The 24,522-nt window shown below is 39.8% G+C and overlaps 1 protein-coding gene across 10 annotated transcripts in view; it reads right to left on the bottom strand.

Annotated features, from left to right (window-relative positions):
* The window catches only part of ASPH (aspartate beta-hydroxylase), a 219,514-nt gene that overhangs the window by 74,974 nt on the left and 120,018 nt on the right, over nucleotides 1–24,522 (bottom strand). For all 10 annotated transcript variants that reach the window (XM_071207828.1, XM_071207827.1, XM_058275567.2 and 7 more), the window contains one exon: nucleotides 2,803–2,888. In XM_071207828.1, the coding sequence (XP_071063929.1) occupies nucleotides 2,803–2,888 (86 nt within the window). The remainder of the gene's footprint in view (nucleotides 1–2,802; nucleotides 2,889–24,522) is intronic.

A 24,522-nucleotide genomic window follows, 5' to 3' on the forward strand; every position in this document is an offset into this window, starting at 1 on the left:
ATTATTAATTATTATCTGTGCAGGGGCAAGATGAAGGGGCCAGTCATGAAAAAGTCAAAGTGTTAAAACTAATAGACTTTTTTTTTTTAATTTTAGGAGGTATCAGGGTTTGAACCCAGGACCTTTTTCAGGGGAAGCAGGTAGTCAACCACTGAGCTACAACTGTTCCTCAGTGAGAGCTTTTTCATTTATTTGTTTTTTTCATTTTTAGGAGGTACTGGGAATTGAACCCGGGTCCTCAAACAAGGGAAGCAGGCACTCAACCACTGAGCTACGTCCACTCTTTTGGCTCTGCTACAGGCATGCCTTTGGACCTGCAAGACCTTCCTAAGTGGTCATCAGCCCTGCACTCACCTCCACGGGCCAACAGAGTAATTGTCCTTACTTTTAGCCTAACAGAATTTCCCTTCCCCAGGTTCTTACAAACGAATATAGTTCCCAACACTACTGTTCAATGGATATTAAAAAAACTCAAGAATTGTCTGAAAAGCATCTGTTTAAATTTTATTCTAGGATCAAGGGAGTTCATTGAAAAGAGAAGTACTTGGGCCACACATTAAGAACTAGACCCATGAAGGTATTATAGAACTGGTGTGATGTTAGGGAGGAAAATATTCAGTATATCCATATACCCTTTTGGACATCTACAGCAGAATGTTTCTCCCTGGACATCTATTCTTATGAACACAATCGTAACATCTGGTTCTACCCCTCCTTTCTGCCAGTAAAGTTTAATTCCTGGCTAACACTTGGTTAGAGCCTTGTGGTGTGAATTTTCATCTATTGACTTTAATCTGGTATGATTAATTTTCCATTTTTTCTACTTATAATCCAATGAATAATAAATTCAACAAATAAGTTAATATCTTTCAATATACCACTTCGAATTCTTTTTGGAGGGCTTAAACAAAAGTATTAATTTTAAAAAGATGATAATATATGATCTGTTCTATACATTTGGGGATAAAAAAAGTGACCACATATTTTCATGTATTTGAACCTTGAACCCGAGACTTGAACTGAGAAGAGATGGGCTCTGCTGAGGGCTTGACTTAGCAGTGCTAGCACGGGCCTCACCTATTCCAATGCAGAAAGCTTCATCATTCCTTAAGACCAGCTATAAAATACCCCTAAAGACTTAATTATGCTGATAATTCCATCAATAATATGTCTCCCTGTTGTTCTGGAAGCAAGAATTGCATATGTGGCCACTTCTTCCTTCATTTACCCTGTTATATTAAGAGCCACAGTGTTCCATGAGGAAGGTATCGTAACTTCTTCAAATCTACTAGAACCAGAGAACACCCCATGGACTGTTCCTGTGCTTTTTCCCAATGACTTATCTGCTCCTTGATAACGGAACCCTTCTTTATCATTAATTACAATGAAATAAAAATCCCTTCCTAAAGCTCTTTTCTTTGTTCTTCATTCCCAAAGCCGCCTCGGAAATAGGCATCTAACGTTTTTGGATACGGCATTTGGTAAAGAGAAAGTGGAGGGTACAAAAAAAAAAAAAAGTGATTGGAAAAGAAGAATCTTGTTTCATTTCCATTCAGAAATTCAAGTTTCCCACAAAGAGAAAATGCTTTCACTTCATGAAGTTAAACAAGATGGACTTAAGAAGAAATCATTCTATATGGTTAAATTTAGGGGCAGTGAAAAATGACTTTGCTACCATACTATATGGGGTTACTACAATTTTATCTGCTTGGGAACAGGGAAAGGCCAGCCTATGCTTAGGAACCTTGTCTAATGCTAGGTTAGAGAAGTTTACATGCTCGTTGGCATATTTCCAATAAGTGTGGGGGAAGAACATTCTCCCACTTATGTTATTAGCTGGAGTTTTTAAAAAATTGTTTGTTTATTCACAGTCCCATTACTCATCTTCTATAGCCAAAGGCTACTTGATTCAAAAGAATATTACAGAAAAACTAATGGGCATTACACAGAATCTGAATTCAAGTACAGAGTAGAGAAAGAAAAATTACCATGAAAAGCAGGTAGATAATTGAAACTGTGATTAAATACATTATAATAAATTTGTTTGGCCCTGATAATTAGACGAAGTATGATTGAATTAAGGTAAGAAATAAGTTCAATCTAGTGCCAGTTCATTGTGGACAAAAACCCTAATATCTATAAAGTAATGCAAATGACATTTCAAATTAGCTAATGATACAGTAAAACATAAAATAGTTACCCTGAAAGCTGGGGGCATGTGAGGTGAATCTTAAGTGAGCAGAATGTTTAACCCACTATCATTTCATCTAACAGTAACTATCCTGAGAGTACTGGACTAATCTATTTATTCTTTCTGCATCAAGATACCATAAAATTAAAATTGCATGGTGCTTGACAGTGTTAAGGTTATTATTTTTTTTAATCTCACTTGATCTTTATCAGAAGTAAGAAAACTTACTGTTACTTTTAAAATAAGGAAACAAGTTCAGAACGGTTGATTTACCATTTCTTGGCCTTCTGGCTAAGGTCAAGTTGCAGAATGGCTGATTTGCCCAAAGTCACACAATTAGAAGCTAATGGAGATGTACTAGAACCTAAACTGGCTGACCTAAATTTAGCAAGTTCTATTTCAATTTTGTCATTTCAAGGCAGCAGTTCTTTTCCATTTGATTTACTTCATCGAGAATGCTGATGCGCCTGGGGGAAATCCAGTCTGAATATTCAAAGGCTATTTTTTTTTCACATTTGTTTTTTAATTTTTTAACCAACTCAGGAATGCCTGAGTTTATTTAACAACTAAACCATTGCACATTACTGTGCAAAACAAAAAAGTCAACCTACCCTTTTGCGGAGTTTTTCTGCAGCATCGAGTTCAGCTTTAATAGTCTTATCAAATTTATTTAAAAGTTTGGGCTTCTTTTTCTTAACTGAAAGAAAAAAGAGGTGTTTATTTCTTTATTTTCATCTAGAAATAGTCAATAATAGGGATTTACAGGTAGTGAGAAATGCAGAGTTGGTCGTGAACGTGTAACTGTGAGAGCCAGTGCTCTCCAGCTCCCCTTCCTGTCTACCTCCTCCCCCAGAATAGGACAAAGTCAGCAACTGCAAAGCCACAGGGGCCCCCAGAGTCCCTCCTTAGGTGCTCGAGCACACTCTTGGGACTGGGTGGAGATGGGCATCCTGAAACCTGCAGCGATACTGTTTAAGTTTCTGAAATGAGAATGGTTGCTGCTGTGATTTCTTATGTCTCATGACCAGCTTCTTGGCTAAGCCAAGAGGAATACTTAAAATCATTTTTTACTATGTCTACCACTTTTCTGAAACAGATAGAGATAAAAATGGGCAGCTATTATCAAGGGAGGTCAGCAGAACAGAATTTCTTGGTCTAGCAGGCAAGGCCCTCTGGGGTACTAATGACCTACAGCCCTGGCTATCTTCCCCACTTCCACTAGCAGATCACCCCACTTTCATTTCCCAGATAAGCCCAGTGATGTTTCTCATGCTACTTTCTCTAAATAAAATGACCTATTCCAGGGAAGCGACTGTGGCTCAATCAGTTGGGCTCCCGTCTACCACATGGGAGGCCTGGGGTTCGCGTCCTGGGCCTCCTTGTGAAGGCAGGCTCGCCCGTACACCGCTGAGTGCCACCTGGCTTGCAAGCGCTGCAGAGAGCTGACTCATCAAGGTGACGCAACAAAAAAGGGAGACAAGCAAAAACAAAGAAGAGCGTGCAGCAAATGGACACAGAGAGCAGACAGCAAGCAAGCCACAAGGGAGAAGGGGAAATAAAAAATAAGTAAATAGAGACACAGAAGAACTCAATGGACACAGAGAGCAGACGGCACACAAAAAAAGCCACAAGGGGGGATGGTATTAAAAAAACAATGACCTCTTCCATATCTTTGTGTGTCTAAAACCTGCCCATCCCTTAACAACTGGCTCAACACCACATGCCTTAGAGAGTTTCTCCTGGTATCAGTCCGTATAGGGTTCTGCTCTCTCCACCCCCCACCCCCCAGGAAGTCCATGGCACATTTTTTTCTGTGGCACTTTCCCCTTATGTCTTCTATTGTATTATTCATATTCTTACGCTAGTCCTTTTCCAAACCCACAAGCTCCTGCACTGTGCATCACATCTTAATGCAGAAACCAATTTTGTTTTTCTGCTTATTTAACATTTTTAAAGTAGCTGCGACATGCCTGACTCTGTGCAAGACCCTGGAAATCAATGTTCGGAGCCCTCGTCTCCCACGGCTGCCACATCCAGCCACTGCAGCCCCCGGCAGGGCCTGCTGGGGTGGACGGGCCCATGGAGTGCACCCCCAGGGCAAGTGATCCTGCCCGAGGGGCCAGGAGAGGGACAAGGACGGGCTGAGCCTGGAAGGATACACGGGATGCTCCAGATAGAGAAAGGGGCTGGAGGTAGGGACCAGGGGTTGGGGGGGGGGAAAGAGAGAAACATAGCAAATATAACAACACATAATTATAAAGTGTTGTGCCAGAGTTGGGACCAAACATACCAGTCATAAAAATAAAGAGAGGAGACTTAACTCACCTATTAAAAGATTTTCAACTTGGCTTTCAAAGCCAGACCCAATCTCATACTGTGTTCAGGAAACATACTTAAAGAGATTCAGAAAAAATAAAAATTCCAGGCAAATGGAAACAATAAAGAGAATTTCCTCAATTTTCTGACATGAAACCTATATACTTCACTGCTTCTGACCTTCCCTGTCACAGAAGCGGATGAGACTCGTCTTCTGAAGAACACCTCCTCGACACACACTTGTGCTCTGCTTTCTACATCACCTCAGAATGGTCTCCGGCTCCCTGGTCTCTCCTGAGTCTTCTTCAGCATTTAACATGCCAAGTCTCAGCCATCTTCAAACCAACCAACCAACCAACCAAGACCTTGGCCACTCCCTCCACAGTGGCCCCTCTTCACGACCCCCCCCTCAACCCTGGCCCCCTCTCAACCCACCACATGGGCCTGCCCAGTCTCCCTGAAGGAAGGGGAGCTCTGTCACATCCAGGAACTGTGGCCTGAGCCAAGGCACAAAACTTTCCTGACCGTTACTGCTCTCATCTACGCAGCGGGGAGAGCGTTCGTGAGAAGTCAACGCCATACAGCATGTGAAGCGCTTAGTGAGTGCCTGGCACTCAGGTAAGTGCTCTACGGAGAGCTACTGCCTCCTGACTTCTCTACAGATCTGCGTGCTCCTTACCTGACCTTCCTCAGCATCTGTCACAGCTGACTGCGCCTTCCTTCCCATGACGTCCTGATTGTCTGTCTTTCCTGTGTGCCCTTCCCTCCAATCATCCCCAAGATGCTGGTTCTTCAGGAATTGGTCTTCAGCTCTCAAAGGGCTTTCACTATTAGTTATCAAACTGAGCTAAAAATGAACTAGTTCACTTTTTCCTGCTTTACAAAAACTATAAATCCAACTGCCTGCTAACACAGGTGCCTCAAATTGGATAGATCAGAAATTAAATTCACCACCCCTCACAAATCTATTCATTCTCATGTACACCCTGTGTGCAGGCCTGTTCCATATTCACCAGTTGTCCAAATTAGGAACCCCATTAGGGATGCCAAGTAAAGTAAGGGCAAAGAAGGAACAAAAGGACTTACCCAAAGAAGACAAAATGGGAGTGCTATCATTTATCTCGCACTCGGTCTGTGCCAGGACCACGCCGAGTGCTTAACATTAATCGCATTTTATTCTCGCAGCCTCCCAGACACAGGGAAGTTGACCCCACAGATGAGGCCACTGAGCTTCCAAAAGGGGTGGTACCTTCATTCGTCCCCTCTCAGGCCCCCACGGAGAAAAGGAACATGTATTTCTCACTCCCGAGGTTTAAAAAAGGGGGAACGTTTCCTAGAAACCCTTAGGCTCTTGCCCCTGTCCCTCGCCCCAAGGAAGGTGGTGTAACTTTTCTATCTGCTGACCTGGGGAAAGAACAAGCTTGAGCAGCGCAGTCTCACCTCGTGCTCACAGGCTCTTGCGCCACACTGTACAGCGAGAGGCCCCCACGTGGGAGAGCCAGGGTTGCTCTGTGCTGCCTGGACAGGTAGGTGTCCTTCTAGGGTTCACCAGCAAGGAAACTACCACTCCTGCTCATCCACACTCCCATCCTTCAATTCAGTTCTTATTAGCAATAAAGCTGACAATGTGATCTCCTCCCCTTTATTTCATTTCTTATGCCTTTGAAATTTTTGCAGTGTGCTTTTGTTGTTAACTCCACCCTCCTCTTCTTCCCTTCCTCAATCCCCAGGCCCTGTGTTGTTAGAAAAGAGATGCCTAAGGCAGAGGCTGAAGAAAAACAACAAAATGGGCATTTGCAATTACATGCCATTATATATTAGCGTATCTGCTGAGGAGCTAGAAATAGGACTTGACATTCGACTGCAATGTGGATTTATGGTGGTGGGAACTGGTGTCTTGTCATCTCCCTGACTGATGCCTGCCAATTCTTCATTTTGCTTTAGGAAAAGTGCCTGTCAGCAGCTGACGGCGGGACCTTGAGGAAAGGCCGGCACAGACCAGTGCAGAGCCCTTTACCACAGGAAACAGCATTCCTTCCTGATGTGTCTTTCAGGTAATAAAGGTCACATGAAATTTAGTGGTGAAAAATATGTTGGCAATTGAAGACATCCAGAACAGTCAACAGTGAAACAAGATGTTCATTAGATAGCCATACTGTAAGGTTTCTTAATGTCAAAATTTCAGTAATGTCACCAAAGATAGACAATATCTTAAAAATGCCACTCCACCCATTACCAGGTATATGTCTCTCCCATGTTTTCCTACATCTTTAAGTTTAATAACTCCTAACTTGTCCTCCTTTCTTCGAAGCTCTTCAAGTTGTATCCAATCATTATTATTTTTATTTCAAAGGGTGTAAAAAACCTGAGGCAATCTTCCCAGTCGTGGAAACAACACAGACCCATCTCCTCCTGGTTCGGGGGAGGCACAGGCTCTGGCCTCCAGAAGGTTCTTCCCTGGGTTCTCGAGATGGCTCTGGCCAGTTCTAGGCAGGGGACACTGGGGAATTCACCCACACTCCCAGGGCTTAGATTTCTCCTCTACAGAATGAGTGACTTGGGCTGACACCTCTTAAAGTTTCTTTGAACTCAAATCCCGTGCTCCTCATTTTCAGTTAATTTTAAGTAACCATAAAGATCTTTCTGAGGTGACACATTAGGTCCAGGAAGGACTTACTTATTTTATTGAATGCAGATTTTTAAAAATGGTTTAGGAAGAAGCTGTCTATTCTATGTTAGAGCTGATTTTTTAAAATCCTTGTAATTACAAGTGTTTTACCCTTTATCAAAATCACAAAGAAGGGTAAAAAAAAAGCGGCCAGTAGCATTTCGATTCCTTACATCGTGCCATGCCATGCCATGGTTGAAACATCAAGATAAAATATAATGGCAAAAGAAGGAAAATAAAATAATTAAAGGCACGAAAACAGAATTAAATATGCATACTTACGTTGTATGAATATTAATGCTGACTCCCTTTCATTTTCACTTAGTCCACAAAAATGTTTTTATATTATGGAGCATGGGAGAAGCAGACCACCAATAAAAACAAACAGAATCTTTGCATCACTTTATGTCCCACCCTTATTCCTCAAGGTATATATCTCCCACAAGGTGGATGTAAAAGCAACTATTCCGTAAGGGAGCTCCCTGCCTGTGCTCCATGTAGTCCCGCGGGTCTTCCTGAAACCCAAATCTGTCCATGTCACCCTCTGCTTAAAATGCACGGATGACTCCTCAGAAGGTGCAGAAGAAAAACATCCTTGGCGTGCCACTGATGACAGGCTAAGTTACATCCCAGCACACACTCGGTCTTCCTAACCGGCATACCCCTGCGTGTGAACCCACTGTCCGTAGGACCTTATGGAGATTGTATTTTTAGTCACAGTATCGCCCAAATGAATGGGGGTGGGTTTTATTCCAGATCATGGAAGGCCTTATTAGGAGAGCCCAGAAATCAAGTGGAGAATGGAGAGGGTATCGCCACTGGACCAGACGCAGAGATGCAAGCCAAGGAAGCCCAAGGACTGCCCGGCGCCAGCACCAACCTGAGTTTCAGAAGAGAGCACGCCCCGCCAATATCCTGATTTTGGACTTCAGCTAGCCTCAAAACCATGAGCAATGAATACTTTCTGTGTAAGCCAACCCACTGTGTGGTACCTGTGATAGCAGCCTGGCAAAAGAAGACAGCATCCTAGCAAGCCTACCCCAGAGAAGTGAAAACATTGCCCACACAAAGACTCATACACGAATGTTCAGTACAGGATTGTTCTTAACAGCCAAAAAAGCAGCAACAAACGTCCACCAACTGGAGAAGGAATAAGCAATGTGTGATATATGAATACAATGGAATGATGCACCAATAACATAGATGAATCTCGTATGCGTTATGCCCAGTAAAAGAGGCCAAACTTAAAAGGCTACCCGCTGTATAAGTCCATTTATCCAGCACTCTGGAAAAAGAAAATCTGTAGGATCGGTTGTGGCCTGGACTGGGGGTGAGAGAAAGGGTTGAATACAAAGGACACGAGAGAATTGGGGGGGGGGGAGGTGATAAGCTTCTATATTTCAGTAGGAGTGAATAAACAAATCTTTGCATATGTCAAAACTCACATAACTGCATGCTAAAAAAGGTGTGTTTTACTCCATGTAAAAACCTCAATATTTCTGACCTAAGAAATAAGTTATAAGGAAAGAAACAAGTCCTATGATTCTCAATAGTCATTGCAGGTACGACATGCATGAAAAACATCTGGGCATAAAAACATCTATCTTTTTAAAAAGAAAATAAATCAGGTTCTGAGCACACTGTCCTACCCCGCAAGACCTGTTGAGAGATAAACTCGATCTCAATCATGTTTAGGGACCTCCTCCCTCCAAAAAAGGAAACGAAAAATTTGGCCATTTTTGGCCCAACTGGGCATTCAAAAACATTGTATCTTTCTCTTATTATTCTAGCTACCTTACCTACCCCTGACTCCCCTCTTTCTCACTATTCATTCAGCCTCCAAGCACCTGGCAGACTTCCGTGTTTGGCGCTGTACCCAGAGAGCCCCAGGATTCCAGACTGAGACCAGCCTTGCTCATTGGTTGTTCCTTCATTCATACGAGTACTGAGTATTTATTAAAATGCTACTGTGTTCCAGGTATTGTGCTAAGTGCTGAGAATTCAACATCACCTTCCTCAAGGAGGCTACAGTCTTGAAAGAAAGACATATAAATGGCAATGAACATTTAGAGGAAGGAGGGTAATTAAGTGTAAGGTCTGACCAGCAGCCGGCTGATCCATTTGGGAGCCAGGAGGGAAGGCTCCCAGGGAAACTGAGAACTTAGATATACTCAGACAGAGGTAGCTTTTTGGGCAGAAGAAAGGGTATTTATTTTAATAGTTGATCACAATTGGGAAATAGTACTTCTATTATCAGTTTTTCTTACATGTAAAAGACTAAAAAAACAAACAACAACAAGAAATACCTCTTCCTGCTTGGATGCTAGGGTTTGGTGACATTTATATGAATTTTCTTATCATGGGAATCTGGGCTTTCCAGAATTTTGGAAAGCTGAAGGTGGGGATATTGTTCAGAAATCCCAGGTACTGCTTTACTTCCTCCCACAAGCAGGGTTACGCATGAGGGACGCTGAGCCTGCCGCGGAGCCAGGAACGCCTAGAAGAGCGCGGCCAGTGCGCGCCGGCTCTTGGAGCAGGGACACACACCCCAGGGCAGTGCAGAGCAAGGCCCGGGCTTCCCGGGACAGGGAACACGAAGAGCAGCCCGAGGTGGCTCCCATCCCCACCCAGACGAGGGCTCTAGAGGCCTGGGGAAGCCAGTCTGGGGACCCTGCAGCTGTTCCTGTCCTGAGCTGCAGCTTCGGGTGTTTTTGTTGTTGCTGTTTTCAGGTACCAGGGCTGGGGACTGAACCCGGGACCTTATACATAGGAAGCCAGTGCTCAACACCGACTCTCCCAAGTTGGTTTTCTCATCTGCTTGTTTGTTTTGTTTTAAGGAGATACTGAGGATCGAGCCAACCCGGGACCTTGTGCATGGGAAGCTCAAAGAATTGAGCTCCCCAGCTTTGCTTTTTTTTTTAAAGAATTTTATTTTATTTTTTTTTATTCTCCCTTTCCCCCAGGTGGTTCTCTTGTCTGTCTGCTCACTATTTGCTCGCCTTCTCCAGGAGACATCACACCCGAACCCGGGACCTCCCACATGAGAAGTGAGTGCCCCATGGCCTGAACCACATCTGCTCCCCACAGGCTACAGTGCCTGCTGGCTTGTGGCAACTGCTCATTTAGGTGCCTGCTCATTGTGGTGGTTGTGGTATCTGTGTGTCTTCTTTAGGAGACACAGGGACCCAAACCAGGGACCTCCCGTGTGACAGGCAGGTTCCCAACTGGTTGTGCCACATTCACTTCCCCAGCTTTGCTTCTGATACAATTTGACGTAGTGAATTAAGTGAGGACCTTGATTAAAAATTTTTTTTCTGTATGCATGTGTGTAAAAGTCTCCCACCAACCCAAGAGCCACCTGAAATGCTGCAGGCATTCACAGACACAACGTGCATCTTCAGCACTTGGGCAACTGCATTTCCTTAAGCCAGCTTCACTATGCCTTTCACAAACTGGCACCCACTCTCCATTTTCATTTCCTGTCACACACCTGAAAACAGTTTACATTCTTTTATATATTCTTTCAAACATAGCATGTACTTTGACACCGGCATGACTTTTCTCATAGTGTTCTCTCTACCTGGAAAACCCTTTCCTCTATTTCTACCAGACTATACCCTGCATTTCAAATTTGAGACTAGTTTAATGCCATCTCATCTACCAAGTCATCTAAGACATTCTCATGCAAAAAAGAACTTTCTCTGCTGGGCTCATATCACTCTGTGTTTCTATAAATTGGAAACTTTTCAAGCTGTATTTAAATTAGATGTATATATAGCTCTCTGTCTCTCTGACTAGGTAGACAGTTAATTTCTGGGAGGCAAGGACTATATTTTACACTTCTGATTTCCAGCATCTGATTTCCAGCATTTAGTACACTGCCTATCCTGTAGAAAGTTCTCAACAAATGTTTTTGAAGGCATGAATATAAGTAAGCACAAATGAATGAAGACACTGTAGGAGGAGACAGAGCAAAATCAAACTGTGGCCTCAGTATGCCAGCTGTTGGAAAAGAAATCAGGAAATTATGAGCAACCAAGATGGAAGGTGAACTGAGAGAAGCCTGATTTATAAAGAAGCTCTGTACTAAAAGTCTCAGAGGGTAAAAATAGAGAAGACAGAGGAGGAAGAAGAGAAAAGAAACAAGGTACTGTCCCCACTGAAAATATTACGGCATATGCTGATATTTATTTCACGTCTGACTCCTTTTAAGTTTTTCAGTTGGGAACAAAAATGGCAGAATACAAAGAAAACCATCCTATAAGTCCTTGGGCTGCAAAGTTAAACTCAGTGGCTGAGTTGGTTTGAGTCTTTTATGTGAACCCCTGAAAACTATGTTCTTAAAGTGAACCTAGTGCGAACCTTTTATGAGAGTAGATCAGTTAAAAGCCATATGATTCGATTACTCTAGGAGTGTGGAGCCCAGGGTAGATCTTAATCCTCTTACTGGTGCCTTTATAAACAGAAGACTAAAGAGCTACAGACACTGAGAAAAACTGCTGATATAGAAAGAAGGAACCCAGGAGCTCAGAGAGGAAGCCGGGAGAGAGGAAGCCACAGTCGGAGCAGCCCAAAGCAGCTAGCAAGGAGGCCCAGGGGAGGGGGGAGAGGTGTCATCACTGCGCCCTGCCATGTGACTCATCACCCACAGCTGAGCTCAGGGAGAAAGCGAGCCTAGAGGAGAAAGCTGAGACCAGCAGAGCCCCACTGTGCCTTGCCACGTGGCAAGAGCCCAGGATCTCAGCCAGCCGACTTGTGGGGAGAGAGCTGTGTGTGATGCCTTGACTGGCACACTTCCATGGCCTCAAAACTGTAAGCTTTTAACCTAGCAAATGCCCATTGTAAAAGTCAACACATTTCTGGTATATTGCTCCCACACTAAAACAATGCCATACCAAATTCTTTACTGTTAATGATAGTTGACAGTTACTGTAGCTACAGTAAATACACAGGTAGCTCATCCACTACATGTATAGTATATAGACACGTAGCTCAATCAGCTCATCCAGGCTATGCAAACTGTAAATAGTAGAAGCCAACGTGAAGCTTGGGGTTGTCTCAATTCCAATGTCTATGGTCTGAACCATTTGCCACATTTCTGGCATCTAGCCCAGAAGTTAAGAAACTAGGGTATTCCTAAGGGCTTTGAAAGTGATGACACAGTGGAATTAAAAGTATTAGTAGGGAAGCATTTGTGGCTCAACTGATAGAGCATCCGCCTACCATATGGAGGTCCAAGGGTTCAGTACCCAGGGTCTCCTGACCCATGTGGTGAGCTGGCCCTGCGCAGTGCTGCCGCGCAAGGAGTGCCATGTCACGCAGGGGTGTCCCTCACATAGGTGTACCCCACACACAGGGAGTGTGCCCTGCGCCAAAAAAAAAGCGAAGCCCACCCAGAAGTGGTACCACACACACAAAGAGCTGGTGCAGCAAGATGACACAACAACAAAAAAGAGCAAAAACAGTTTCCTGGTGCCACATGACAAGAAATGCAAGCGAACACAGAAGAACACATAACAAATGGACACAGAGAGTAGACAACTGGGGGGCCAAGGGGGAAAGAGGGGAGAAGCAAATAAAACGAATCTTAAAAAAAAAAAGTACTAGTAAAAGTATTATGTTGTGTAAAGAAAGTAGCTGAATTTTGTATTACTTATCTCAAAGGATAAGGATAGTTAAATAATCATAGTAATTTTCCTTCATTGTGTGTCTCAAAGACCAGGGGTTTACCAATTACACAGAGACAGCTTGGCTTAGGAGAAAGATCACAGGGTATAAAGTCTGGAGGGAATGATGGAAGTCTCGGTTTTGCTCCTTCTTAGGGGACTTGCTTAATTTCGCAAAGTCTCCGACTCCTCATCCATGCAAGAAGGCTAATATTTGACCCCACCTCCTTACTGCAAAGGATAGTCCTGGAGCACAAAACATCATATAGATGTTAACCATGATCTCCATCTATAATATCTTCTTTTCACTCACTTTAAAACTCTCTAAGTTAGAAATGCGTACAATACTGTATGTTACTAAATATTTGAGATTTTTCTTTTAAGATTTGCAATATGGTCAAACATTTCCCTGGTGGCGATTCTGGGCAAATGTCAAGTTTACTATCACCATACTTGCATCAAATGTGTAATTCCAAAGGCAACAAAGGACTAAGGAGCTGTGGGGGGAGGGGAGGCGTAAACACTATTCTCTCCTTGTTCCCCTAAGCGTTTTTAAGCAGGACTGCATAAAATATGACAGATTCCTTCTTGTTGCAGGTACCCAAAGGTAGAATTGGATGAAAAAAAAATCTCAAGATCAAAATGAATTAAGGGAAGGAAAAGTAAGTCCAAAATAAGATCCTGAAGGAAATAAAAATAGGCTCTATACCTGAGATCCAGTCTGAAGCTTAGAAACAGTCTTATAATACAACTTTATCACAGTATTATTCATGTTAATGGGCAGTTACTCCAAGACAGACCCTACTCTATATTTTAATCTTCCTATATTAGATTCAGGAATAAGTTTTGCTTTAGTTTTTAACATCAGTGAAGATTTCAATATAAAAATGAAAAATTAAAAAAATCTCTGGCAGTGAGGAAAATCTATATATTAAGGCAAGTGATTAAAAAAAAGAAGGGAACAATAGAGGAAAATGTTCAAGAACAAGAACCCAGTACTACAATTTTTGATGAAATTTTCTCAGCTGGGTGCAGGGGAAGTAAGCCTGTATCTGCGAATGTTCCCCCAAGGCCCAGGCAGGGGGTGCTGCTAGGAGTCTGACGTGGTATGAAGCTGAGTGTGCCCCAGAAAGACATGTTCTTAAAAGCAACCCATTCCTGTGGTGGGAGCCCACTGCAAGTAGGACCTTGTGGTGAGGTGACTTCAGGGAAGGTGCGTGTGGCCCAGCCCAATCAGGGTGGGTCTTAATCCTCCTGCTGGAGTCCTTTTTAAATGAACACAGAGAGTGAGAAAGTCACAAGAAGGAAAAAGGTGAAACGGAACCCAAAAGAGAAGGAAGAGACTGGGAGATGCCACCATGTGCCCTGACACGTGACAGAGAACCAAAGATCACAGGCAGCCAACCCCAGGAAACTACAGTCTTCAGGGAGAAAGTATCGTCTTGGTGACACTTGGATCTGGCCATTTTTCCAGCCTGAAACCAAGAGTAAATAAATCCCCATTGATTACAGCCAATCCATTGCATGGTATTTACTTGAGCAGCCTAGGAAACAGAGCCCTTGGTTCTTTTCTTTCATTTAAAAGTAGGAATTATACAAAGTATTTCTGACTGCTCTGCTTTACTTTGGGGTCTAAAATAAATCTGCTCTCATGTCAAGAGAGAATCACGTTACTTGCTGTTAAGAAACGCAATCAGCAGATGTGCTTCTGGAGGAAACTTTTTATTATCAACAGTGAGAAAGGAAAATTAATGTGTTTGATTCAAATATACCCACTTGTGAGGCTACTTTCTCTAATGCTCTCTGCGCTGTCGACAAATATTATTGGGAGAAGAGGTAAATTTGGGCAACTCTGGAAGCTCTTACCTACCAGCTTTTGCTACGGATTGGTGGGAAGAGATGATAAGCTCTCTTTTTGCCTCCTACAACTAAAGAATAATGGACTTTCGTTCTTCTCAGAATTAAATATCAGCTACATACCAGCAGGAGTTCAATTTTCAAAGCCTAAACTGAACAGTTAACATAAACATTTTTCAGCTAAGAGACACTAATACAACACAGTAAACAGTACATAAAGGACAAATGTTTTCATCCACCCCTCTATTGAAATGATGGGGGATTCAGCTGGGAGCATTCTATGGGGCCAGCAAGTATTTCAGTTTATTAAATGTAGTCTGCCATCTCCCCATAGGGTTATTTTAATAAATTATACATCACTCCCCTTCTAGAGTAATAAACCTTTAACAGATGTGACCCCATATGTTAAATTAGAAACTTCATAGAGGCTAAATGATCTGTTTTCTAGACATAATAGACACCCCTTCAGTGCCAAGGAAGTCCACAGCCTTTCCGACAGCCTCTTCGGGCATTACAGTTTTCATCTTCATGTGCACTGCTCCAAGATCAACCCCAAATCTTACCTTCTGCATGTCCTCCTTACTGGTTAAGTGGAATTAAAGAAATAATTTTTCCCCTTGTTCAATATAATGACCAACCTCTTAATTTAAAAGAGGGGTGGCCTCAAATTTCAAGTCCTAAAGTAACATCACATTTTCCAGAGGAACACTTTTCATTGCCAATTTCACTGCTTTACATCGCAACAATCACTGTTTCAGGTACAACTGGAAACTTGAAAATAACCAAAATAGATGTCACAAAGCCCCCATCCCAAAGTGCATTTACGGTACTCACAGGAGGGTGAGTGGCAGACCTGGGAGAACAGCCACCCTCCCCAGTCTTTATTTCAGAGACAATTCTCACAATCATGATCATCTTGCTTTTGAGTCCTTAAACTTATTACCAGCATCAAACGTGAAAGAGGGAGTGAAATTGTCTGAATTAGGTAAATACTCAGCAACAGGAAGCAGCAGCGGATGGAAGAAAGACAAAACAGCCCCAGAAAGCATTACTGAACAATGCAATAACCGATGTTTGTGAAAATAAGCATTGCAGCCCCATTCATCGAGAAAAGTTAAATATGTGTAACATAAAATTATGTAAGGCAGAGATGCATAAGAAGTATTTTTAAAATTTATCTGCCAAAAGTTGTTAATTTTGTTTAAATGATGCTTAAAGATATTTAAAAATCATTTTGAAATATTTGTTTCTACGAAATACTGATCTCCCAATGAAGTCAAATAGAACAAAAATTTTCAAACCTGGCTGTGTATCAGTATCACCAGGAGAATTTGAAACAAAATAGAGATTCCAAGCAAGCTCAAAGAAAAACCGCCAAGTGGCAGGGGAGGAAGGGGCAAGTAACTATCCTAGAAAACAACAACAAAACAAACATTATATAAAGATTGGTGGATAGCATTGGATTTAGGTATTTGTAAGCAGAGTTTCTGATGCTACCTTATTTTCTGTTTGGTTGTTGAGATGTAAATAAAGGTCTATAAGTTTGACTGGTCTTTGTCAGCATTGATATTAGCTGGTTTTTACTATCATATCTTTTAAGACAGGTAACTGCTTGATACTTTTTCAGATATCATCTGATATTTCACCAAACCCAAGTAGGAATTCCTAAATACAATTTGATAATCATAATAAGAGAAACCCCAAGAATTTCTCTGTGTGATGAAAATGAAAACCTGGTATTAAAGAATGTATTAATGTTAGTTTGTAGGAGTAGTAACAGATACACTAGGATGATCACAAAGTTTCAACACACAACCCAGCTATGAAGATCTGGGTTTCCAGAGAATGAAAAATAGCTGAGCTTATTCAGGCAAAGCAGGATGATAATGTAACAGATTAACTCTGATATTTTAACAAATTGAGAAAACAGGTGATTAACTGGCAAGTTTATCATTCTAGATAAATATGAAATGGGACTAGGAACAGAGAAAAAAAATTTTAACTCAATATATTGAGAAAAGTATAATTTAATATATTAAAAACAAATTATGGTGGCGGACGTGGTCCAGTGGTTAGGGCATCCGCCTACCACATGGGAGGTCTGCGGTTCAAACCCCAGGCTTCCTTGACCCGTGTGGAGCTGGCCCATGCACAGTGCTGATGTATGCAAGGAGTGCCCTGCCACGCAGGGGTGTCCCCGCATAGGGGAGCCCCATGCACAAGCAGTACGCCCCATAAGGAGAGCCGCCCAGCACGAAAGAAAGTGCAGCCTGCCCAAGAATGGCACTGCACACACGGAGAGCTGACACAACAAGATGACGCAAGAAAAAGAAACACAGATTCCTGAGCTGCTGACAACAGAAGCAGACAAAGAAGACACAGCAGATAGACACAGAGAACAGACAATTGGGGTGGGGGGGAAGGGGAGAGAAAGAAATAAGTAAATAAATAAATAAATAAATAAATAAATCTTTAAAAAAAACAAAAAAAATTATTTAATTCAATCATTGCCTTTCTGCCTTTCTGAATAGACATAGTGGAAAAATAACAAAGGTGAAGAGGATGGTATCTTCAAATACTAAGGTAGAGAGCACAGTTTTTAAAATGAAACAAAATTTCTAAATATTTCCATATCACAAATGAAACTGGTTTGCAAGACACTGTATATTATGTAATAAAAGGCAGTGATCCCTAAGAAACAGGACCATGAGGTGCAGCAGTGCTCAGAGATGCACTCACCAAGTGCAAAGAATGTCTCATGATAATGAAGGAGGTTGTTGTTATGGGGGGAGGAGTGGGGTGAGGGGGGTGGGGGGGTATATGGGGACCTCATATTTTTTTAATTGTAACATTAAAAAAATAAAGACAAAAAAAAGTAATTAAAAAAATTTGAGAAATATGAAAAAAAAAAAAAAAAAGAATATCCTAAAAGCACAAAGAAATAATAGACATGTTATATACAGGAAACAATAGTAAGGATAATGACAGATTTCTTGCCAATAAAACAGAAAGGAGAATAGAATGGGGCAACATTTTAAACATGCCAAAAGAAAAAAATGGCAACTGAGAATTCTATACCCAGCAAAACTATGTTTCAAAAGCAAAGATGAAATAAAGGTTTTTTTCAAATGTTGAAAGCTGAAAGACTTAATCATCAGCAGACACACACCAGAAGAAATGTTAAAGGACATCCTTCAGGAAGAAAAAAATTATCCCAGATAGGAATACGGGTCTTGAATGATACTATTGCAAATGGTAACTACATGGGTAGATATGGGTTTTATTATTATTTCTCTTAAAGATAACTGACTATTTAAACAAAAGAAATAATGACGTAGTATGAGGTTTAGAGGATATGTAAAAGGAAAATTATGACAACAATAACAAAAGTTGGAAGGGTAGAAGTGGAAGTATGTTATTCTAGGTTTCTTATATAGTTTATATGAAGTTGTGCAATATCACTTGAAGGAAAGTATAAGTTAAATATGTATACTATAAACCCTAAAGCAACCACTAAAGTAAGGAAACAAAGGGTTATAGTTAATAAGCAGCAAAGAAGATAAAATAGATTAATAAAAATATTAACTAATTCAAAAGAAAATAGAAACAGGAAAATGGAAGAAGTGACAAATAAAAAACACACTGAAAGGTGACAGACTTAAACCTAACTATATAATTGCAGTAAATATAAATACCTCAATTAAATATCTCAATTAAAAGCCAAATCATTTCAGCATGTATTGAAAAACAAAACCAAATCCAACTATAAGCTGGCTAGAAGGAATGCACTTCAAATATAAAAACAGGGATAGATAAAAACAAATGGATGCAAAACGGTAGGCCATGTTAATAATAAAAGAATGCTGGAGTGGCTTCCTTAATGTTGAAATAAATTTCAAAACAAAGATTTTTATTAATGATAAAGAAGATCATTTCATAATGATAAAAGGGTGACGCAATTAAGGGGACATAATAATCTAAATGCTTATGCATCTAGTAAGAGAGTATCAGAAGCCATGAAACAAAAACTGACAGAAGTTCAGAAAAAAATAGGAAAAATAGCAATTACAGTTGGAGATTGTGATATGCTTCACTAAATAACAGATAGAACAAGCAGGAGAATATTGGCACTGACAGAGAAGATTTGAACAGTATGAATGAAGTTGACCTAATTGCCATTTATAGAATACTCCAACAAACAATAGCAAAAGACATATCTTTTCAAGTGCCCACAGAAAATTTTCCAAGATAGATCAAATCCGGGACTATAATACAAGTCTCAAACAATTCAAAATTATTTAAGTTTGTGTCAAGTATGTTCAAATTAGAAATCAGTAGGAAGAAGACTTCTGGAAAATCCCAAAATACAGGGAAACGAAATAATATACTTCTAGTAACCCATCAGTCAAAGAAAAAATAAAGAGGAAAACTATAAAGTATTTTTTACTGGATGAAAATAAAAATGCAGCACATTAAGATTTGCAGGCTACCACTAAAGCAGTGCTTAAGGAATATACAGCACTAAATGCCTATATTTAAAAAGAAGATCTCAAATCGGTGGCCTCAGCTTCCTCTTAAACTAGAAAAAGAAGAGCAAATTAAACCTAAAATAAGTAGAAGGAAATAATAAAGATCAGAGCAAATACCAATAAAGCAGAAATCAGAAATAGAGAAAATCTATGACTTTAGAAACTGATTTTGAGAGAAGACAAATAAAATTGATAAAAATCCAGCCAGATGGATCAGGAAAAAGAGAAGAGAGAAATTAATAACATCAGGAAGAAGTCAGGTGACACCACTCCAGATTCTACAGGTACTAAAAGGGTAAGAAGGGAATATTATGAACAATGTTATGCCAATAAATTCAACAAATTAGATGAAATAGTCTTAGTTCTTGAAAGGTAAAAACTACCAAGTTACTAAAAAAGAAATGAATAATTTGGATATCCTATATTTATTAAATCAATTGAATTTGTTGTTTAAAACCTTCTCACAAAGAAAATCTAGGCCCAGACGTCTTCGCTGGTTAATTCTAACAAACACTCGAGGAAGATATAATACATAATACAAAAATTCTTGAAGCAGAGGGAACAGTTCCCAATTCATTCTGAGTCAGCGTTATTCCAAAACCAAAACCAGACAACATATCATAATAAAAGAAAACTACAGACTAATATCCCTCATGACACAGATGTAAAAAATTCTAAACAAAATTTTAGCAGATCAAGTCTAACAACATATATAAAGGGCAATGCATCATGATGAAGTGAGGTTTACCTCAGGAATGTACACATAGCTGGCTTAAACTTGAAAATCAGTCAATGCAATTCATCATATGAAGACACTAAAAATGAAAAACCACATGATCATCTCATTAGACACAGAAACAAACTTTGACTAAACTCTAAGTGATATAGAAATAAAAAGAAACCTCCTCAATTTTATATATGGCATCTGTGAAAAATCTACCAAAGAGCTACTAGAACATATGAGTTTAGCAAGGCTGTAGGATACAAGATCAATACAGAAAAATCCATTTTACTTCTATACATGAGTAACAAACAACAGAAAATTGAAAATGTAAAATAAAACAACCTATAGCAATATCCAAAAATATGATGTACCAAAAAATTTGTAAAAGAGATATATGTGGATAATTATAAAAAGATGCTAAGAGAAAGGTAAAGATGTAAGAAAATGGAGAGAAATACCATGTTCATGGATTAGAAGACTCAACATAGTAATGAGGTCAATTCTCTCCAAACAGATATACAGAGTCCAGGCACCCTCACTTAATATCCCAGGAGGCTTTTATACTTTTTGGTAGAAACTGAGAAACTGATTTAGAACTTCATATGGAAATGCAAAGGATCTCTAACATAGCCAAAACAACTGTGAAAAAGAAGAACAAAGATGGAAACCTAACATTCTCTGATTTCAAGATTTATTATAGAGCTACAGTAATCAAGACATTGTGATACTGGTATAGAGATAAACAGATCGATGGAACTGAATAGAAAGTCGAGAAATAGATCCACACATACATGAACTACTCATTTTCAACAAAGGTGCAAAGGCAATTCATTGAAGAAGGAGTAGTCTTTTCAGCAATGCTGCTGGAAAAATTGCAAAACTACACATTAAAAAATGAACTGCAATCCACGCCTTTACCAAAAACAAAAATAAACTCAAAATGGAACATAGCCCTAAAATAAAACCTAAAATTATAATACTTCTAACAAAAAACACAGGAGAAAATCTTTATGACTCTGGGTTAGACAGGACTTGAAGAGCAGGATCCATAAAAGAACAAATTCACAAACTGGGCTTCATCAAAATTAAAAATTAAAAAACAAAACAAAACAAAAACCAACATCTATTCTTCAAAAGACACTGTTAAGAAATTGAAAAGGCAAGTCCTAGACTGGGAGAAAATATGTGCAAATCAAATATCTGATCACCGCTTTGTAACAAGAATAAATAAATAAATTTCAAAATTCAGATTAAGACTATAAATAACCCAACTCAAAAATGGGCAAAAGATTTGACACTTCATCAAAGAAGAGAAAAGGATGGGAAATGAGTTCATGAAAAAACTGTCAACATCAATAGTTTAATGCAAATTAAACTAAAATGAAATACCACTACACACGTATTGGCATGGCTTTTAAAGACTTCCCCGGGAGGGTGGATGTGGCTCAAGCACTTGAACGCCTACTTCCCACATAGGAGGTCCCAATTTCGGTTCTCAGTGCCTCTTAAAGAAAATAAACAAACAATGAGGAAACAAGAGGGGGGAGAAAATAAGCAGACAATGAGCAAAAATGAGCAATGAGCAAAAACAATGAGCAGATAACAAGCAAATAACTATCAAACAAAAGAGAGAGCCAACTCAGGGGATCCGATGTAGGTCAGTGGTTGAGCACCGGCCTCCTGCAGGCTGCCCACATCAAGTGTTGGCAAGGATGTGGAGGAACTGAAACACACATTGCTTAGGGAAGCGGACTTGGTCCAGTGGATAGGGCATCCATCTACCACATGGGAGGTCCACGGTTCAAACCCCGGGACTCCTTGACCCATGTGGAGCTGGCCCATGTGCAGTGCTGATGCGCGCAAGGAGTGCCCTGCCACGCAGGGGTGCCCCCGTGTAGGGGAGACCCACGCGCAAGGAGTGTGCCCCATAAAGAGAGGCACCCAGCACGAAAGAAAGTGCAGCCTGCCCAAGAATGGTGCCGCACACATGGAGAGCTGACACAACAAGATGACACAACAAAAAGAAACACAGATTCCCATGCCGCTGACAACAACAGAAGTGGACAAAAAGAACACATAGCAAATGGACACAGAGAACAGACAACTGGGGGGGGGAAGGGAGAGAAATAAATAAAATAAATCTTAAAAAAACCATACACACATTGCTGGTAAGAATGTAAAATTGTATATCCATTTTGGAAAAGAGTTTGAAAATTTCTCAAAAAATTGAACATACATATACTATATGATGCAACCATTCTCCTTCTAGGTATTTATCCAAGGCAAGTGAAAGAAAATGTCCACATGATGAGTAGTACGAATGTTCATATCAGATTTGTAATAGATAAATAATAATAATTTATTAGATTTATAGATAAAAACTGGAAACAACCCAAATGTCCATGAACAGTCAAACTGATAAAGAAACTGTATTATATTGATAAAATGGATACTACTCCTTAATAAAAAGGCATGAAGTATTAATACATACTACAACGTGGATAAATCTCAAAGTAATCATTGAATGAAAGAGGCCAGACAAAAAAGACTGTGTATGATTCCTCTTACATAAACTTCTAGGAAATGCAAACTAATGTACAATGACCTTAAGCAGATCAGTAGCTGCCTGGAAATGGGGCAGAGCAGAAGAGATGAACATAAGGGAAAGAATACAAAAAGGCAGGAGGAAACTTTTGGGGGTCATTAGATATAGCCATTATAATGACTGTGGTGAGAATTTCATGGTTGTGTACATGTTAAAACTTACCAATTTGTACACTCTAGTGGCAGTTTATTGTATGTTAAATACACCCCCAAAAAGCTATTACAACAAGCACATAAAAACATAAAACACAGAACACTATTATGATATCTAAAATGAAGTTAACAATAATTCCTTACTATCACAGTGAGGTAATTTCCCTGGATAGTCAGAGTTCACAGACCTCTGATTGTTTATGAATTTATAATTTTAGAATTTCTTAGTCTGCCATGGGACACAAATAAGGTTCAAAGTCTGCAACTGGCTGTGTCTCAAACAGATAAATCAGAACTCCCAAAGAATCTTTTGAGACACTGAATGTCCAGTAAGAAAATATTTTCATTTTGTTTTTATTTTGATATATCTATTGTCCAATAATAACAAAAGAATACTAAGAAAAGTTGAGGACATCCAAAGCTATGGTGTGGTAGTTTCATAGAAAAAATAAAATCCCACCTAGAATTTGACCATCTGCTCGGAACTGTTAACCTAAATTTCCCCATTGCATTAATTTGATTATTATGAATTCTCAGGAATATGTATGCCAGTTTTCAAAGCATTCTGACAAACATTTACTGAGCGCTCAAATATATTATGCCCATTAGTTTAAGAGAGACAAAAATGAACGGAATACAATCCTTATCCTCAAATAAACTAGGAAACAGAAAGTGAAAAAATATAAACTGATAACTAGAAGAGAAGGGTGAAACTTACCAGGCAAAATAAGAATTAAAAAGTGCTTTAGGAATACAAAAAAGCAAGGCATCACTTCTAACTGGCCCATAAGGAAAGAATTAAGGAACAATCTGGTGTTTGAGCTGGGTCTTGAAGCACCAGTCTAACATGGGATGAGGAAGAAGGACCTGAAAACAAAACTCTCAGGAATAGTGATATTTGCAAAGAGCAAAGAAAATGCTTAAAAATTTTAAACTTCTCATCAGAAAAACTTATATTCAGATGAATCTATTTGCACTTGCATAAAAAATACCTACATCAATTTCATAACACCATGCAATATGAGCATACTGCCACAATCTAAAACCTCACAGACTACTCTCAGCCCCAAAGACAAGATATATGTTAAGATTATTTTTATGAATAATGTGCAGTTTATTTTTAAGCAATGACACACCACATGTTTTGGTTTTTAACAGATGGCAAACTCTTTTTACCAGGGCTTTAAACTTGCACACTGGGAATGAAAACTATTTACACAGTAAACACTTTAGCTGATCCGATCTTTGGACACGTTTAATTAAAGAATGAGATACCAATAGCACAATAAAGAGGACTCGTGGGAGGAAGAAAGAACTTGCTTCCTTGCTGAATATGTTATTTTACCCAAGCAATTTAAAGCATGTATGTAAATTAATGGGACTATTGAGTTTTGTAATAAATCCCGTAAGCATTTAGCTCTTTTTGTTAGCTGTTTTTAAACTCAGTGTTAATAAAGCTTTAACACCCAAGGTAGAAAGAAAATATAACTTACTTTCTAATGAAAAGCCACTAGGAGCATTCCTAAAAGGGCTCTCCAATATTTTTCATACCTTATTCAGTTTGCAGATGTTCATTTTCACATATAAACACTTCCTAGCAAAACAGCTCTGAAAAACCAGTATTCTTCTCTTTTACTTAAGACATTAAGTCTACTGAGACACCATAGGGATCAAGTTTACCAAATACACCAAGAACCTCTCAGAAAGGGAGCATATACAAAAAAACAGTATTGGATTATTGTATTCTTACCACTGCATCTGGATTTAGAGATAACAAACATTTTGTATAAAACATTAATAGGGGGAAAACAGGT

This window comes from Dasypus novemcinctus, chromosome 14 (assembly GCF_030445035.2).
Source record: "Dasypus novemcinctus isolate mDasNov1 chromosome 14, mDasNov1.1.hap2, whole genome shotgun sequence".
NCBI classification, from domain to species: domain Eukaryota; kingdom Metazoa; phylum Chordata; class Mammalia; order Cingulata; family Dasypodidae; genus Dasypus; species Dasypus novemcinctus.